This window comes from Podarcis vaucheri, assembly GCF_965113315.1.
Source record: "Podarcis vaucheri genome assembly, chromosome: 9".
NCBI lineage: Eukaryota > Metazoa > Chordata > Lepidosauria > Squamata > Lacertidae > Podarcis > Podarcis vaucheri.
The window spans coordinates 41,910,655-41,928,934 of record NC_138767.1 but is presented as its reverse complement, the minus strand read 5'-3'; the positions used below and the strand labels follow the sequence as shown (position 1 = coordinate 41,928,934).

The following is an 18,280-nucleotide window of genomic DNA, read 5'->3' as shown; positions in this document are numbered from 1 at the left end:
GTTTCTGTCCATAGCTCTCGAAGGAGTTAACTTCAAAACACGTAGAAGCACCTTTTTTCTTTTTCTTTTTCGCTTCATTGAGCACCAGAGCTTGCCCCCTCTTTTCTGTCTTGCTCCTTTTTCTGAGCCAAGCTGACTTGGGGTAATGGAGGCCAGATGAAGCAAAAGCTAGGTCAAGGAACTCACCCCATAGAAGCAAGCAGTGAGCAAGGGAGGAATATGCCATAGCTCAATGGTAGAGCATCTGCCCTGCATGCAGGTCTCAGGTTCAATCCCCAGCATCTCCAGGTATGCCTGGGTTTATCCTCCAGTTGAAACTGTGGAGAGCTGCCACCAGTCTGTGCAGACAATACAATGCAAGATGGACCCCCGGTCTAAGAGCCCAGCTGGATCAGGCCAAAGGCCCATCTATAGCACTCTTTTATCACAGGGCTCGTATAGGTGTCCATGGGAGGAAGCCCTTAAGCAGAACTTGAGTGCAACAGCTACTGCCCCACTTGCGATTCCCAGCAATGGATATTCAGAGGGATACTGTCACCAACAGCAAAACAGAACAATCGTAGCTTAGCAGCCATTGACTCAGTAATAAGGCAGCTTCCGATGTAGCAAGCATTGTGACTCATGTAGCATTTGTTCCTTGAATCCCATCCCCCTGCACCCTCCATTTTTCATGGCTTACCCACATTTAAAGAAATGGCTCCAATGATGCACCACATCTAGGTTGGCCCGAAAAGTGGGTGAGGAAAACACACCAGCAATGATCCTTTGTTTTGATAACTTTAATGATTCCAGGGTTTGGGGGTGGTTTTTTTTAAAAAAGGCAAACCATATATGCTGAAGAAGTGTGCATTGCCATTCATAGCTGTGCATTTACAGGAGAGTCAAGTCATATACCTGAGCAAACAGAATGGAACTCTTAACAAACACACATGCAAACTTCATTTGGTGGTATACACAGCAGCATATGGATGTCTAGCTTGCATTCTATTTGAACGTATTTAATTGCACAGAGTGCAATGACAGGCACAGATCCCAGGCAAGATGCGTGACATAAAAGCATAAACCACAAGAACAGAAACAAAACAAAAAACACACATTACCATTGAGCAAGATGGGCAGTGTTTCTACTGTCATTTTTTAGCATCTAGCAATAAAGCAGGAAGAGTTTCAAACATGATGTGTTAATGGTGCCAGCAGCTCAATCTGCAATCCATTTAAAATGAATACTAGGATCCGACTCAATTTAACACCATTGAGAATAAACAGGATTACCTTCAATCACTCAGGTATGGATCAGGCTATAAGATACCTGAAAGATCAAGCATTTGCAGTTCCCTCACATAAAGGCATGCAGGCACCCAAAATACCCAGACTTGACTTGAGAATAAACAGGGATCCACACCAGTACACTTGCTTGACTTCTTAGTTCCTCGCCCATTACTAATCTTGCCATTAGCAGGCTCAGATTTTTAACTGAAATGTTTGAAATAGCATGAATTGGTACCACAGCACCCCTGTGAATCCTGTTAAATTTTTGGCAACACTGGTCTGAAAGGGCAGAGGGAGGGGGTACAAGACAGAACTGCAAAATAGTTGAGCGCTAAGATCATTGAGAGGGACAGTTTTTTGTCTCTGCTAAAATAAATTAGCAGAAGAAATAAGCATGGTGCTATTGGTAAGCGGATGAATAGTACAAAATCATTGTAAAGGAACAAAGAAAACTATGTCTGCTTCTGTCAGAACCAATTGCAGAAAAGTTTGGACCACTTTAATGTAAAACTCTCTCCCCCCCCCCGACCTTCTCCTTCCCAAAAAGGACTGCAAAAACAGTTCACAGCATAAGTGCAAACTCCCTGAGGTCCTGGGTGCCCAAGCACCCACAAAATTCCCCATGAAAGGGCCGGGCACCCACAAATTTCAGTGCCAGGGCCATGCACACTGCATGTCACCCACAGCCCCGGGCATCCATGGTCGCAGGGCGAAGCTGGCACATATGGTTCACAGGATGCCATGCAGGTGCTCAATCCATCACTAACAGATTGCACAATACCAAGCTGGGTACCACTTTCATTATACAAACTTCAAGTGTGGTTTGCCTTCCAGAATTTCATTGCAAGTGGCTAAAAGGTAGATGTTTTGCTGACCTTGTTTTTAACTTCAACAGGGAAACACAACTTTCACATAAATCGGGGGGGGGGGGGGAGAAACCATAGTACACTACGACTTTTAGGAAACCCACTTCTTTCAAAAAGAAAAATGCAGCAAGTTTCAACTTCAACAACCATTTGCAGCTTTGCCACTAGAGGGTAGTTTGATCCTGTGGCCTAAAAGGACTGTGCAATGTTCCAAGTAGTCAAATGTTTATTGTCATCTGCCTCCAACTACCAATGTCTTGTCTCCTCACTTTTTAAAATGTGCATTGACAATGGCAAACCCTTTTCTTCTGCGTTACTGCTGGCTGTGCTTCTGAATTCACTGTACGCAACCAAGCACCAGCTTAGTCTTTTATAGTTCTTTGGAGCTGACGTTATACTTGATGACAAATGGCCTTGAAAATGTTGGGAACGTTCTCAAATTGCACCCAGTTCATAAGCTTTCTATGAATCAGCAGCACATCTGAGCACAACCAACAATACATCAGCATCTAACTATTTCCCCTTGCACTCACATTCTTCATCCAGCTTCACTGCTTTCTTAGGGTCAAACAAGAAATGCAATAGAGATGTGTGAATACACTTCTCTCTCTTTAAAATCAGTGCAAATGCAAATTGGGTGAGGATTGGATCAGAGCCACAAGGGGAAAGGGCTTAATCCTTTCTGCCTACATTGTTTTCCTACTCATGACCCCCTGCTCCACCATCTGCTACTTGCACTTTTGCTTTTCCAAATGCCAGCTGGGAGGAGCAATTTCCATCAGGAAGATCGGACAGGGGGAAGATTAAACGGCTTTTCTCCCCCTCTGCCCCTGGTCCCAATCCATATCGCCACCATACCTGTTAGCTGCAAAAAGAGAGAGCGTGACGGGTATGTGTATGTGTATGCCCACTGCCACATCTAGTTTGATCCCCTAGACACTTGTAGGCTGCGAAAACGGGGGTCCATTGCAATGCTCCTCTTTGGCTTCCAGCTTCTTCTTGGCTTTCAGTGCAGGCGATACCTCTGGGTGGATGGAATCCAGCCGCTGTTCGCACCGGAAAGCAGTCAGGAAAGCCGTTCTGTAGTTGCTGTTCATCCAGCCATAGAGGAGCGGGTTGGCAAAAGTGGAGCACATAGCAATGACATGAAAGAGCGTGTAGATCAGTTTGTATTCCTGCAAATCCAACACGTTGCTGTCAATATCGCTGACGAGTTGAAAGATGTGGAAGGGCAGCCAGCAGACCCCAAACACCACCACGACACACACCAGCATCTTGGTAGTTTTCCGACGCCTCTGGTGGTAATGGTCCCCCGCCGCCCCGGGACTGATGTGGTTCTTTAGCTTACTCCAGATACGGATATAGGCATAGGAGATGATGGCCAGAGGCAAGACATATTGGATCAGGAACATCAAGACGCTGTAGATGGTGCTGTAATTGACCAGCCCTTCCCTGGGCCAGGCCTCAGCGCAGACCACTATCTTGAAGTCCTGGTTGAGCTCAATGGAGAAATACTCCCGGAAAATAGCCAGAGGACTGGCCAAGATGGCACTGACAGCCCAGGCCACCCCAATGATCAAGAAGCTGATCCTCTTGGAGATTTTGCTCTCCAGGTGATACACAATGCAGCGGTGCCGGTCCAAGGCTATCACAGTCAACGTCACTATGGATACCTGAACAGCAAGGCCTTGGGCGTATGGCACAAGGTGGCACAGCACAGGACCCAGCTTCCATTCTCCCAGCAATGTGTAAACTAACGTGAACGGCAGGCAGAGCGTGTTCACCAGCAGATCGGCCACGGCCAAGTTGGCAATGAAGAAGTTGGTCACCGTGCGCATGCTCTTGAACTTGATCACCACGTGAATCACCAAGGAGTTGCCCACTAACCCGAGCAAAATGATGACGCAGTAGGCACAGATGAGGACGATCTGCACCTCCACCAAATTGGTGCTATCCTTCAGATCTCGCTTGGGGTCAGCAAGCAGGTCATCATAGGGATGCTCAAAGCCTGGTGGCAAGTTCAGCCTGGAGTAGAGGTCCGTTTTAGTTAGTCTTGTCCGGTTCTCCATAATTTTGGATCCTCCCATCAGCCCCATGTTCTCTGTAGGTGTGACAAATTTCAACACACAAGCTGTATTCTTCTCCTACAAAGAATACCAAGATGATGGACATGTTAAAAAAGGGCAAAGTCAGGAGGTTTACCCCAAGGTAGGGTGTTGGTTAAATGAATTGAACTAGGAGGTCCCTTGCTTCAAATTGCACCTCAGCCCTGAATTCTTAGGGGTCCTAGGCAAGCAAATATATCTCAGACTCAGTTGCTTCATCTTTAATATAGACGTAATACACACATTCTCGTCGCACACAGCTTTCAGATACTATGACCTGTTGATCTGCAGAGAAGCAGGGGAGTGTTCCCATCACAATGTTATGGTATGAGGAGAGGTTCCTCTCTCACAAGCTGAGTGCTGTGGTGGTGAGAGAAACTGTTCTCTGCTGTATTTTTCTTCCCATCACAGCACTGTACTGGGAGCTGAGATTCCTCTTCTTCTAGGCTGGTCTTTTAAGCAACAGCCAGACATCACAAACAACAGAAAGCCAGCCAGCCCTTTCAACGGGCAATGATAAGCCACTGTTCTAGCATGCAAATTAAAATGTAAACAAAGCATTTGCTGCTCCCCCAAATCGTGTGTCAGCTTTGGCAGAAGCTGTCCTGTACATGTGATGATAATGTTACGCCAGGCAGAAATATCCACAATAACTGGGAAGATGTTGTACAGTTAGTTCTAATTGGCAAACATTGGCTGGTACTGTATGTCAGATCTCAGATCCTATCAAATGTTGAGTGCTACATGTCAGACATTATAAATATACCCTGACCTCCTACTGAAAATTAAATGTCAAATCCTATTTCAGAATGTAGAATATTTGCATAGTCAAAGAAATTTCAGGGAATATTCACCAATGACATTAATAAAGAAGAACTTCAAGGATGGGGGTGGAATCATTTCAGCTTCAGCAGAAAGCATGTAGCAATGCTTTTAAATACCTCTAGACTGCTTCTCTGCCCCTCACAGCCAAGGATTTTGAACTGCATAAGGCAAAATTCATTGGAAAGGAACTCTAATGGATCGTTCATGAAAGCATACAAATAAAATTATAGGTCTCAGCTACACAACTCACTGAAAATCAGATTCATGAACCAGATATATACATAACAGGGCAATGACACTCACCTGACCTGCTGCCCGTATTGCTGCCGTTTACTTGGAAGTAGAGGGAAGGTGGCAGCAGTGAGGTCAGCGCAGTACGAACACATCAGTGGTGTCAATCCAGTGTTCTTGCCAGTACATTTCCACTGTGCCAACCTCTTTCCTCCACCTTTTGGTAAGCAGCAGTGACAGGAGGTCAGCTGAGTGGCTCCATCAACTGATGCAGAAAGCTAAAGTCAGTCACCTCATGTGATTTTCCCACAAACAGAGCCAGTGTTTTGTGGTGGTTAAAGTGCCAGACTAGAACCAGCAAGACCAGGATTCTGGTCCCCACATGACAATGAAGCTGGCCAAGTGGCCTTGGGGCAGCCACAGTCTCTCAGCTTAGCCTACTTCACAGGGTTCTTGTGAGGATAAAATGAAGGTGGAGAGAGAACCACATTTGTCGTCTTGAACTCCTTGGAGGAAAGGTGGGCTATTATTGAAATAAATAAAGACATATGTACACACATAGTACTCTTCATGCCCAGGAAATATACATAGGAAGCACTTCCCAGCTGCTACTGCTAGAAATTCAGTTCATTTTTGTGACTCTCAGCATGCTGCTCATGATACTGATGATTTGAAAGTATCGGGAGAATTTTAGAAGCTACATGTCATAGACACCACACATTTTCTTTTAAACTCTAGAAAAGAGTGACAGAGTGACTGAAAAAACAAGCACATCTACAACCATCTAAACAGAACTGAAACATGAAGTTCCCCCCTGTCCCTTTAAAAGGTCAGTGTAGCAAAGCGGCTAGCTTTCAGGAGTACAAGCTGTACCCTGCAATAAACAATAAGGGAACAGAAAGCATGTTTAATACCGAGGAGTTTTTCTATACAACGTTGACTTTGAAATTAAATTTTTAAAAACACATTAAAAATAACCTGAGGTAATGTTTCTTTGGCAGTGGACTGCATTTGGAGTGATATTTCAAGGAGAAGAAAACATTCCCCTCTTCTCTGCTGCAGAACCTTTCAAAGTACGATCAAAGAAAGGGGAAAAAACTTCTGCCTTTAGTTTATATATAAGCAGAGCAATAAAGAGTGAACAAGTATTGTAAACCAATGCTAAAGTTGTCAAAACTCTTCAGTTTATTATCAACTTGAGATAATAAGCTCAAGAGAGACATGAAAATGAGCAAGTGTGTAAAGCTAGACTCTTCGAGCCTACAATCTTACTGACTTATCTGGGAGTAAATCCCACTGAATTCAATGGGACTTAATTCCATGTAGGTATATTATAGGATTGCACTGACCATCTGCTTTAACACCCCCATTTATATGAACAAGATGTTATAAGTCTTCCTCATTACAGGAGAACACATCCTGAACTGTGGGGATAGAATTCCTAAATCCAGGTTTTCACCGTTGCAACACAAACAAGGGCATTTTTAAATTATTCCAAATAGAAAAGGTATTTTTGGGTTACCAATTTATCATATAGTTTTGTGTTGAGCAACCTAAGATACTTCCACAGAATCCATATAATGTCCTTATTAGCCTGTTGCTTTCTAGTGTATTCTGGAAAATACTTGGTCTTTTCCCCATTTTTTTCCTGCGTGTCTAATCAATGGCAATTTCTGTGGGCAGCTTCAACCAGTTAAACCCTATTAAAGTTTTCAGGGTACCTATGCATTTAAATTAAATGCTTCCTCTTAGAAAGCTCAGCCCATCATATTGGTTCTTCTTAATCTGTGCTGGAGGAGGAAGAATGAATAAGATCCGTTTTGCCCCTTGAATAACAGCTTTACAATTACCCCAATGTCAGTTTCTCTTCTTGCTGAGTGTGTGAGAGAGATTTTCGATTATTAATACAGTGGTACCTCGGGTTAAGTACTTAATTCGTTCCGGAGGTCTGTACTTAACCTGAAACTGTTCTTAACCTGAAGCACCACTTTAGCTAATGGGGCCTCCCACTGCTGCCGCGCCACCAGAGCACGATTTCTGTTCTCATCCTGAAGCAAAGTTCTTAACCTGAAGCACTATTTCTAGGTTAGCGGAGTGTGTAACCTGAAGCGTATGTAACCTGGAGTGTATGTAACCCGAGGTACCACTGTACTATAATTTTCATATGTGGCAAAATAATGATTTTTTTTTTAAGTGATATACTCACCCCCATATGCAAAAACTGTAAAGGGCATTCAGGCTGTTTTGGATAAAGAAGCCATTCAAGGGGCAGATCAGAAGCTATTCACCACTGATCCCCAGAGCATAGACCAGCAAAAAGCCAGAAAACAGACTGAACTTGCTAAGAGTATTTCCATGAGTTTTGGGTATGGAACTTACTTCTGAATAGACATCTTGGCCAGGGGGAAGGGTACCACTGAATAACTTGGTGTGGTATTCAGTATCACTTTCTGCAAACTGAGGAAAAACAGTGCCTTGGCACTTTGTGTGGAAGCACCCACAGGGTGGAAACAGGGGAACACTAACCACGAGGAAGCCAGTTTGAAATGTGATCAATTACCTGATTTACGAGGTTCCCACAACCATTCAGAAATATAGCCAAGTATGGAAAAGATACAGCCCTACCTACTACGAAGGAATGGTTGATAAAATTACTGGACTTAGCAGAGATGGCAAAATTAATGTGTTTAATTAGAGAAAAAACATTACTGGCATTTATTAAGGATTGGAAACTTCTTGCGGGCTTTTCTGCTTGAATGAGAAAATGAACTTGTAATATCTGGATTAGAAGATTGAAAAAAAGATTGGCTCATAGAAAATAGAATAGTTGGATGTTAATGAGTGAATACTATATGTAATGGACAGAGAACCTTTTTATCTTTCCATGTTCTTTTCTTTCTCTCTCTCTTTTTACCTCTTTCTTTCTCCACCCACCACTTTTTTTCTTCCTTTTGTTCCTGTTCATTTTTACATTAGATTTTTAAAGTATTTCTTTTACTCCGTTGTACAATAAAAAGATACTTTGTACTGGGTAAGACCTTTTGCATAGCTTTTGATAAGTACCAATTAAAAATATATATTCTACCAAGAAATGTAGGAAAGTGTATATCCCCATTCAGTAAACTGAATTTACCTTGTAGCTGCTGAACAGAACTATAGAGGACACTTCTTTGTAATCAAAGGTACGTAACAAAGTTCAAATCCTTTCCCACAGGCAGTGACATAACTAGCCGCTCGGGTGCCTGGTGCGACTCGTGCGTCCTGCAGCTGGGGATGGGGCGCGCTGCATGAAGCCTCTCTGACACCTCCCTCTCAGCTGTAGGGCGGCGAAGGGAGACGCGGAGGGCAGACGCAAATCCCACGCTGCTGTTTCAGGCAGCGCAGAGCCTTCAGGCACCTGCCCAAGCCACCACATCACACACACACACCCTCAGTGATGGCACCCGGGGCAGTCCCCACCCACCCCACCCCTTCCTACAGCAGTGCCCACAGAAGTGGGATGACCCTTTTTCTGCATTCCCTTGGGACGTAATCTGTTGGGCGCTGCACACCAGCAGAGAGCAGAGCCAGAAACAAAAGTGGGGAGAATCTGAACCAAGGATGTGTGACAGGACAGCCCCTCCTCCCTCTTGTTTTCTAACAGCCCTTTCATTCTCTCTCTGCCATCATCTTTCCCTCCATTTCCTCCCTCATTGCCACCCACATGAAATTAGGCCGCAGGCTGTATGAAAGCGGGCTATGGGCCTCATTAGTTCCCAAACCACACGTTGCCCACCTGCACTCTACTCTGCCGCAGGGTTGGTAATCCTCTGTTTCAAGGCACGGCTGGTGGCAGCTGCTATCAACACCTGCAAACTGCATGTGGGCGAGAGAAGACCTGAAACGAAGCAACAGAGCATGGTGACACTAATAATAAGTTGGCAAGCTAACAGTCTTGTCATCCTCATATTTCCACAAGGCAGCAAATATGCAAGGCGCACATTTGCCATGTTTCCTGTCGCTACAGCCAGTGGCTTTATCAGATGGACACAGCCCTGCAGAGTGAAAAGGCAACCACCATGGTGGTACTATTGTTACCTGAACCTATTCTTTGTGTCAGATGAACATGCCTCAGGCATTATTTCCCCAGCTGCTCCTCTGTATGAAGGCAAGCCCTAGCCTGAGTCAATTAGAAGTTAATGAACCATTCTAGACCTATTGAAATTCTATATTGCCTTTCCCAATAGCAATGCATTTGTAGGCTACATTCTGTTAACTTATCTGCCCTGTTCCTTATGTTTACAATACGTGGGGAGCAAATGTATTATGGCTTGCAAAAAAAATGGTGGTGCAACTTAAGATTGCTGCACTGCAAAGCACAACTGCAGGTTTTTCTAGGGATGGGGAGTGAACTCCCAGTCGCCAAAGGAATTTGTGACCATTCATTTCCTACACATCCTTAATAATGCATTGATTATCCTACTCTATGCCTTTAACCAGGGACAGCCTACAAAGCAATTTCATCTGCTGCCAAGGTCACACCAAATGTTAATGAAGTAAAAAAGGTTGCCTTCAGCTTTCCTCATTCAAAGAGATAAGGTGTTTAAAAACTTGTGTGTCAGAGGAATTCATTTATTTTAAGGTTTGTTTTATATGTAAGGCACAGACAATACCCAAGTGGCCACGTTTTATAACTGTGAAGCAGTAAATACTATATGCAGCTATGTGCTTCTTTTCTCCATTTTCTTTGGTTTTTTTAAAACCAAAAACAAACTCAAGGAACAGGGGAACTGCGATCCTCCAGGCATTCCTGGACTACAACTCCTATCACCCCTGGGTTGGATTTGGGAGCCCACCAACATCTGGAGAGCACAGATTTCCCAACCTTGCTCAAGAGGCTGCAGGTTGCAGGAGAGGAATAGCCACACAGTGGACTTCTTTTACTTATTCATTCATTTAAGGAACAAAACAACAAAAAAAGCAATTTGCATTTCACCAGAAGTGGCTCATCAGTGAGACAAAGCCGCTACACTAACTTTCCAGAGGTGATGCAGTGGCAGCTTGGCATGGTGCAAATGCATCAGCAGGAACACCAGACTGGCTGCATCCGTGTGTTTGCACTGTGCTGACCTTCCCACCCTCTCATTCTGAGAAAGTAACAGCAATGCACCTGCTGGGAAGCTGGTTCTCCCCACCCCTAATCAGCAAGTCTGCCTCTGCATTTCATCTTAAAAATATAAAAGCCCTATGCGTTCCAGTTACTGAAAATCATATCTAGAGGACTTGATAAACCTTTCCCTTCTTGCTGTTTTTTCCACTACCCTGGTGTTTTCCAAAATGCCTGGGGAAATGTATGGGTTCTCAAAAGTTTTCCCTTGCAAAGGGAGAAAAGGGGGGGCAGTTTGCGGGCTGGGTGAGCAGGCAAATGGCAAGGAAGGAAATAGTTAAGCAGTCCTTCCCCTCTCCCCTGCTCCAAATTACAGCCCAGACATGGGTTTTCATTTTTAAAATGATCAGAGGAAGGGTTGATTTGTGCACCTCCTGTGTGTTGTTCACTTTGACCCTGTAAAGCTATTGTTGCTGGATGACACTGAACTTGTTATGAAACCTGATCACCTGTGAAGGGGGCAGGCTATAGAAAGAGGCCCTTTCTCCCTTTACTCAAAAACTATATGGAGAACAGAAGGGGCCCTAAGAATCCTGAAGCCGGCCACCTCTGCCTTGGAGTACATCTATGCAGCAACTTTAAAGAAGATCAGCATCTACCATGTGTCCAACCCCCACTGTCCATATCTGGCCACAACTTCAGCCCCCTCTGGTTCATCTCCTTGCCCATCCACACCACCTGTTACAGGAATGCCCTGTAACAGGTAATAAACATGGAAAGAGTCATGCTTATTGACTGCCAAAAGGGGGGCAGGGAGGAAGCTCCCAGTTTCATCCCTCTTCCCACACTTCAGCTTAAGACACAAGAGCCAGACTGGGAAAGGTATGCCATGGATGTCCCCTTAGAAGCTTGTGGCTGGGAAATTTTTCATTCTCTTGCAAACATCACCGCCTCCCCAGCTGATCTGCATTACCTTTGCTGAGGCTTCTCAAGCTGTAAAGGTTACATCTCTGTGGTACGGATGGTGGCGGTCACAGGACTAGTAATAATATACTTTAAGTCAATCACACCTGTGGACAGGTGAAACAAAAGTATATCATGGTTGAAATGCAGATGCAAAACTATCTTCCTGCACAAACTTGTTGCGTCTACTTCCCTCGCCTACAACCCAAGATCCACCAACAAGCTCCAAGTGTAAAAGATACAATATTGTTCTAGTTTGCAAATAACATGAAGCCAGACCATGGCTATCCATGAACGAGTGAGTATTCAGGTAGCCACAGTCAAAGCTCATCTGAATCTGAGCTTGTGGTTTGTCTGGGCCACTATGATTTGCTGTGGGTCACTCATTCACACTTAGATATGGCTTGACCTAACATTATGTGTGAAGTGGGCCAGTGAGAATTCAATGACAGGGTGCTTCTGAACCTTGGTATTTGTTTTCACTTCCAGAAATGAACTGAGGTTGCAGTCCTTTCACACAAAAGATAAACCCTGGTTAAGTTTCTTCATTTCAGCAGCCCCACTTAAGTGGAAAAAGTGATTTTGTTGTTGCCATTGCTAAACAGCTAGGAATCATGAATCCTTGCAGGTTCATTGCAAATCACCCAACTTACCTAGGTAAGAATAAGTCCCAGTAAACTCAATGGGGCTTACCCTTCAACAGACATATACAGGGCTGCACTGTAAATAAGCAAACAATTACAAAGTCTGCTAATTATGCATGTAGCATGCAGCTAAGATGCATAACATACAATTCAAAGAACCCTGCATTTACTCCCAATTAAGAAAAAAGCATGTTAAAATTTCTTTGACGAAAAATTACAGTATTTTTAAAAACTGTATTGAAAGGCTGCTTCATTTTTCTACAAAACCTCTTCTTCCATCTCTCTCTTTTCATCAAGCTTTTCATCCTCCTTTTGGCTAGAAAATGATCAGATAATGTTTTTTCTTCTCGTGACACCATCTTTTCTTTATATCCTTGTTAAAGTGCTCTGCTGAGTTTGCTTCATCCAAGGAAGAATTTTTTGGGTAGCAGCACCAGAGGGGAGGAAAAAATAAAGATGCTTCAAGAATCCAACAACACAAGCAGAGGAGAAATTGCATTTGGTTAACAAATGCTGAAAATTGGAAAGATCGAGGGTGTTTGATGGGGCTGTTACTAAGAATCCTACTGTATTGTATATACAATCCTCATTATTTCTCTCTGTCTCTTTCTTTCACCTATTCTGAAGCACGCTTGTTTTCGCTAATGCTGGTTTTTTTTTACTTGAATGAGTGCACAAAAACATCTTGCAATCATGCTTCTCATAATCCATATTCCAGCACTGCTCTGCGGATTTTAGAACTCCTGCTGGACTCATTCTGCAATGGCCTGGTTCACACATCACATTAAACAGGGAAGTGATGCCCTTCAAATGTTGCTTCATATGTCTGCTCCCATGATCCCTGACCACTAACAAAGCTGGCTGGGGCCGATGGGAGTTGGAGTCCAACAACAATTGCAGGACACCACATTGGCCACCCCTACATTTAGCATAACCTATGGTTTAATATTGTTACATGTCATCCCAATCTCCGAGCAGGAATCCAAGCACTTTCTCAGGGTTTGTGTTTCCTTTTGTAAAGGAGGCAAAGCAGAGACTGTGGCGTGTTTATGATATATGGTTAAGAGCACCTGAGCCTACTGTGGAGGGGTTCCCAGCATTACACTCCATGAGGGTCTCTTGCTTCTCCCATAGACAAAGTGAACTTGGATCCAACAGAGAAATCAGCCATAATCTCCGTCTGTTTCACAGCCTGCCACAGTTTCTTGCCAGTACTTCACTGCCAAGTGCCATCCTAAAACTTCTGGCCTCTTGCCTTTTGCTAGTTACCTCTCTAGATGAAGGAGGGGCTCACATCCCTCTGCCTTTTGGCGCAGAGTAACTACTTTGTTAATCACCCTGCCTCTTTTTGACTTGGCCATCATTATGCTTTATACCCCTAACAACTCCCACTCAGCAAGCCATCATCAGGTTAGCCTGGCTTGTATTTCTAACATAAGCTGTTTGGTACAATTTAACTCCCCAAAGCTTGATTAGTTCTCACTTTTATCAGACCCAGGAATTTACAAACTTGTAACAATATGAATGACCAGGGCATCCTTCAGGGAGAGGGTAAGAGGGGCCTCTTAACAATTTTATAGGCTCACAGAATCTGTAGTCCAGGTTAATAACAGGGAATCAGTCCCATGTTCTTTATTTTGAGGGACCAAACAAGGGTGTCCATTATCTCTGGTACTTTTTGTTCTGCCTTTTTTTTTATCCCTTCAACATTTTACTTCACAATAATGAATTGATTAACACAGAACTGGAAGGACTTGGGAGAACACCTGCAGCTTGTATTAGAAGACAGAAAATATGGATGGTTGCTTTGATGGAAAGCTGATTAAATGGGTAAAGGCTCTCAGGATGTTAATGACTATATTGAAATATGTCATCCATTTGCAACTTTCTCAGATGAAAATAATACAATCTGGCATCCACCACGTGCACATGATTGGTTAAGGAACAATGAACTCCACTGTTGAAACCATTTTGTCCTACTTAAGCAAGGAGGGGTAATTTGTTACTGTTGGGAAGAGATTTAATTTTGTATTTACTGAAATCCAATGAAACTTCCTATTAAAAATCCAACAGTTTAATGTGACATGCACACCAGGTCAATGTGTCCATTCCACATCTCAAATACACTCTAGCAAACCATCTTTACAGGTAAACTCATCTATAAACATATCTACAAACTCATCTATAAGCATATTTGCTCAGAAGAGAATTCTGATGATTTCCATGGGATCTGCTTTCACCCAACAGAAACTTGAAGTGACCTTCTAATGTAAAAGTTTGCAATGTGTTACTAACTTTCTTCCAATGAAGAGAAGCTGCTGGTTTGAAAGAAATACAGAGCTGTTGAGAAAGGCAGGAGTTAAAGAAGAAAAGGCTACGATTTCGATGCGCCAAACAATCTGATCCGTTATTTATGCCATATGGCCTGCTTTCAAAAAAGCATTACTGCTAGCTGACATTATCCTGGGCTGAAGTAAGTTTGATGCACAAAACACTTCCTTCCCCAGCCTTCAATAATAATGATAATAGCTGTTTAAAAATCCACCCAGCCTTCTTGCAGAGCTGGCTGATACGTTATTAATTGATAACCTCCTCCTATGGGATGTACACGGGGTGGAGCAGAGTAGAGTAGAGTAGAGGTTGAAAGCAACAAAGCACAACAAGAAAAGCAGAGAGATGTGTAGCAAGATGCTTGCCAAACACTTAAATACAGACGACTCCTGAATGCTTTGTTACTGCAGTTCATAACTCAATTATTACGGCCGGAGTTCAACAAATTTCCATAGGGTGACTGTGGAGTCTGTAGCTTGTGGCCGGCAACCTGAGATTCTTAGTGTCTAATTACCATCATTCCCCATCCCCATTGTGACATTCAGAGGCTGCTACAACGGACCAAACACACGCGCATCTTCCCGCGTCAGTTTATGTCCTGTCACTCTGAATCCCCGTGCGCAGCAATGCTCAAGGGCTCGCTTATTAATTCGAAACAGAGGAGGACCAGAGAAGAGAATTGCCAGTGACCAGACGACCCTTTTCTCCCCGTGGAGATCGAGTCGCCAAAGCACGAGCGAGGCTCTCCTTTCGCCTCCCTGGGCAGCGCCAGGACCTTTACTTAGAAAGCAGGAGTGGAGGAGATGGGGGCAGAAGTGTCCAAGTTTTCCAGGCACTCCGGGCAGGGCGGGGACGGGTGCCTCGCCTGGATCGAGGAGGGACGCCAGGAGTTGCCCTCCTCCAAGTACCCAAGGGGGGGGGCTGTTCTTTCCTAGATTGATCAGATACTTTTGTGGGGCTTGGACTTACCGATCTCCCATGCCTTTGCTTCCCTTCTCGCCCCGCTCGCCGGGGCTTGACTCGTCTCCCCGCCTCAGTCCGACGCTCCGTCCCTGGCGCCTGAAGTTTGCAGCGCCTCTTCCATCTCCGGGACAAGGGAGGCGCCGGCGTGCTCACCTGCCGAAGCTCGCCCGGACACTGAGCTGGAGCAGGCAGAGGACGGCGAGGGGAAGGAGAGAAGGCAGCGGGGGGGGGGAGGGAGGGAGGGAGGGAGGGAGGGCACCAGGAGCCCCGCCCACTCTTGCTCTGAGGGGCGGAGCTTCGCTCGGCATCTCTTCGGAGCGCCGGCAGGCAGCCGCGGGGGGAGGCATCCCGACGAGGAAACGAGCGCCTCTGAACATGTGCAGAGAGCCCCGCAGCTATGGCGCCGCTGTGGGGCAGGCGTCAGCCCCGGGAGGCGCCTCCCTCTTCCTAACTGAACCGGAGTATGAAAAAAGGAAGAGAGAGGAGCACTTCGGTCCCGCAGCCCGCAAGTGTGTCTACTCAGGAGTAAGACCATTGAGTTCAGCGGGGTTTGCGCTCAGGTAAGTGCCGAAGGGATTGCAGTCCGATGACGAGCCACAGGTTTATCTTCTCGGCTGAAAATCCATGAAATGGAAGGTGATGATGATGGGGGGGGCAGTTCAGATAGATTCAGATGGTTTACATCATGCCACAACAAAGTGGGTTTTCTCTGAATCCGAGTGGGTCTCTGGCGGTTAATGTCTAAAAAGCCAAGCTCTCCAAGCGCTATGGCGACCTAAACGACTTTCCATGTCGCTTTTCATTCAGGACTTCTAGGTGTCGGTGTTATTGGTTTTTGAATAAAGAAACAGAACTTTATTGGACAATTAGTTCCGATTTAGCACGAGTAGCGACCTAATCCGGACAGTGATGCGCAGTGGCGTAGCGTGAGGGGTGCAGGGGGGGCCGGCCGCACCGGGCGCAACATCTGGGGGTTAGGGTTAGGGGGCGCAAATCCACGGGCTAGGGGGCGCAAATCCACGGGCTAGGGGGCGCAAATTACTTGCCTTGCCCCAGGTGCTGACAACCCACGCTACGCCACTGGTGATGCGGACCTCAGCCACCTAATGCTCCTTAGGCGAAAGCTGATCATTCTCATTTACGTTCGCGTTGGGGAGGATGCAGAATCCAGGGCAAGCATTTACTTCAAACAGGATCAAGTGGGAAAGTTTGCTGTTGCTGCTTGTCCAGGACTGCACCATTTCTAAAAGCCTGGAAAATGTGTGCGTGTCTCTTAGTGCCCAACAACAACAACAACAACATCATGTGCGCCTGGAAAACTAACATGACAGGGAGATGGCTTGGTTGAACACTGGTGCTTTTCTACATGCATGAAGCCTCTTTTTTTAAAGGGGGGGTGTATTCAGATATGCAACTGCAACAGCAAAATCCACCCAGCTTTATCACTTGAATCTGCTAAATGTGTGAACTGGTGCTTTATAAGGAAACCAGTAAATGGGGTCTAATCTGGAGACCCTGCAACGATGGTCTGTGAAGGCTGCTATGAATCCATGATGCATCTGTCTTCCAGAGTAGTCCCATTAGGAGGAATGCAACTGATCCACAGTAAGTAGTTTGTGTGTGGCAGCCGAAAGAGTTATTGCAGCTGCTATTGAAGAAAATGAACCGGAAAGCAGCCTTATTTCTGCCTCCCAGACTCTTCTATATTCTTACATTTAAAGATGTTTGGGTTAATATCCCGTGAGACTCCAGAATTCTTCTGTAGTTGTATTAGTCCACCACTTGCCAAATCAGTGTTGCTGATGAACTTTATTCCTCTCCTTCAACTTGCCTAAGGAGTTGGGGGGGAGGGGGGCGGAAGGGAACAGAGGTACTTACAAAAAGATGTGATAATACAGAATTGCAAAATGACATTTGAAGTCATTCTGAATCATGAGGACAGACCAATTGCCCTCCTCCACCCCCACCCCCAAAATTGCAAGAACAGGTAATTGTTGACACTTCGGAATGACATGGCTTAACTTTACAGCTGAGTAGGGATTTAAAACATGGCCTCTAGTCGCAGGAGTGGCTCACCAAGAACTGCTGCTTACCAGGAAGAGGAGTGAGGTGGTGTTGAGTCTGGGGCTGTATAGACACATTGGTGCATGCACCAGCATGGTTCTGCCGGTATGTCTGCCTGGCCCCAACCTTGCTGTCATCTCATCCTGTTCCTCCCTCTCCTGGTGAGTGGCAGTGACCCCGCTTCTGGGAAGCTATGGCTGCTCACCGCCCCACCACACAAGCCACCCCTCTGCAGTTCAAGTCCACCACTCTAACCACTGCACCACACTGACTTATAATACCAAAAAAAATTGCAGCTTCCACAGGCCTAAATTCTAATGGCCTTGTACCAGGGAAGCAAAAATAGTACATTTCCAACTTTCCTCCTAGGTGCAGTTTTCATGCACTCCCTGGCAAACTCCTGGAAATTTAGAGGGACTTCTGAAGAAGCTGTCTGGTGCAATGCATGATATTTTGGGCAAAGGTGAGGTGAGGAGAGAAACAGAAGCCCTTCTCCAAGTCCTTACGTACTCCTTGTGATTTTATCACAGCCAATGTGGTTCAAAAAAACCAGCCCTTCTTGGTTAATGAGCATTACATTCTGACATTTCAGAAAGTCTTTGCAGATGGACTATTTTTGCATTTGAAAATAGCCAGCTGTAAGAGTGTTCAGCTGCCAGAGTCACGTAACTCTCATTCTAAAGGAACTACATTGATGGCCTGTTTGCTGCTGAACTCAATTCAGGGTGCTGGGGCTCACCTTTAAATCTCCAACAGGACAATTCTGTACACTAGAAACTGGTGTAATGCTAAGTTAAGCTGGAGTAAAACACACCACGCTCAAACACCAGTCCAGAACCAGCCTAAGCTTGGCAGAGGGAAAACAAGCCTTTAAAATAGTGTTTGCAATCCTTTTTTTCCAGCTTAACTTTCACTGAGTTCCCAGGTGACATG

General features: G+C 45.0%; 1 protein-coding gene across 9 annotated transcripts in view; it reads right to left on the bottom strand.

Annotated features, from left to right (window-relative positions):
• The window catches only part of NPY2R (neuropeptide Y receptor Y2), a 29,904-nt gene extending 14,400 nt beyond the window's left edge, over positions 1-15,504 (bottom strand). The window contains exons 1-5 of one of the 9 annotated variants that reach the window (XM_082237738.1): positions 15,290-15,500; positions 11,356-11,452; positions 9,072-9,173; positions 5,369-5,819; positions 764-4,279 (exon numbers count right to left, since the gene is read on the bottom strand). In XM_082237738.1, the coding sequence (XP_082093864.1) occupies positions 3,068-4,231 (1,164 nt within the window). In that variant the 5' untranslated portion in view covers positions 4,232-4,279; positions 5,369-5,819; positions 9,072-9,173; positions 11,356-11,452; positions 15,290-15,500 and the 3' untranslated portion in view covers positions 764-3,067. Of the gene's footprint in view, positions 1-763; positions 4,280-5,368; positions 5,820-9,071; positions 9,174-11,355; positions 11,453-15,289 lie in introns of those variants that run through there. The other 8 variants (XM_082237739.1, XM_082237741.1, XM_082237740.1 and 5 more) reach the window with 8 other exon arrangements.
• Between the last annotated feature and the right edge of the window lie 2,776 nt (positions 15,505-18,280).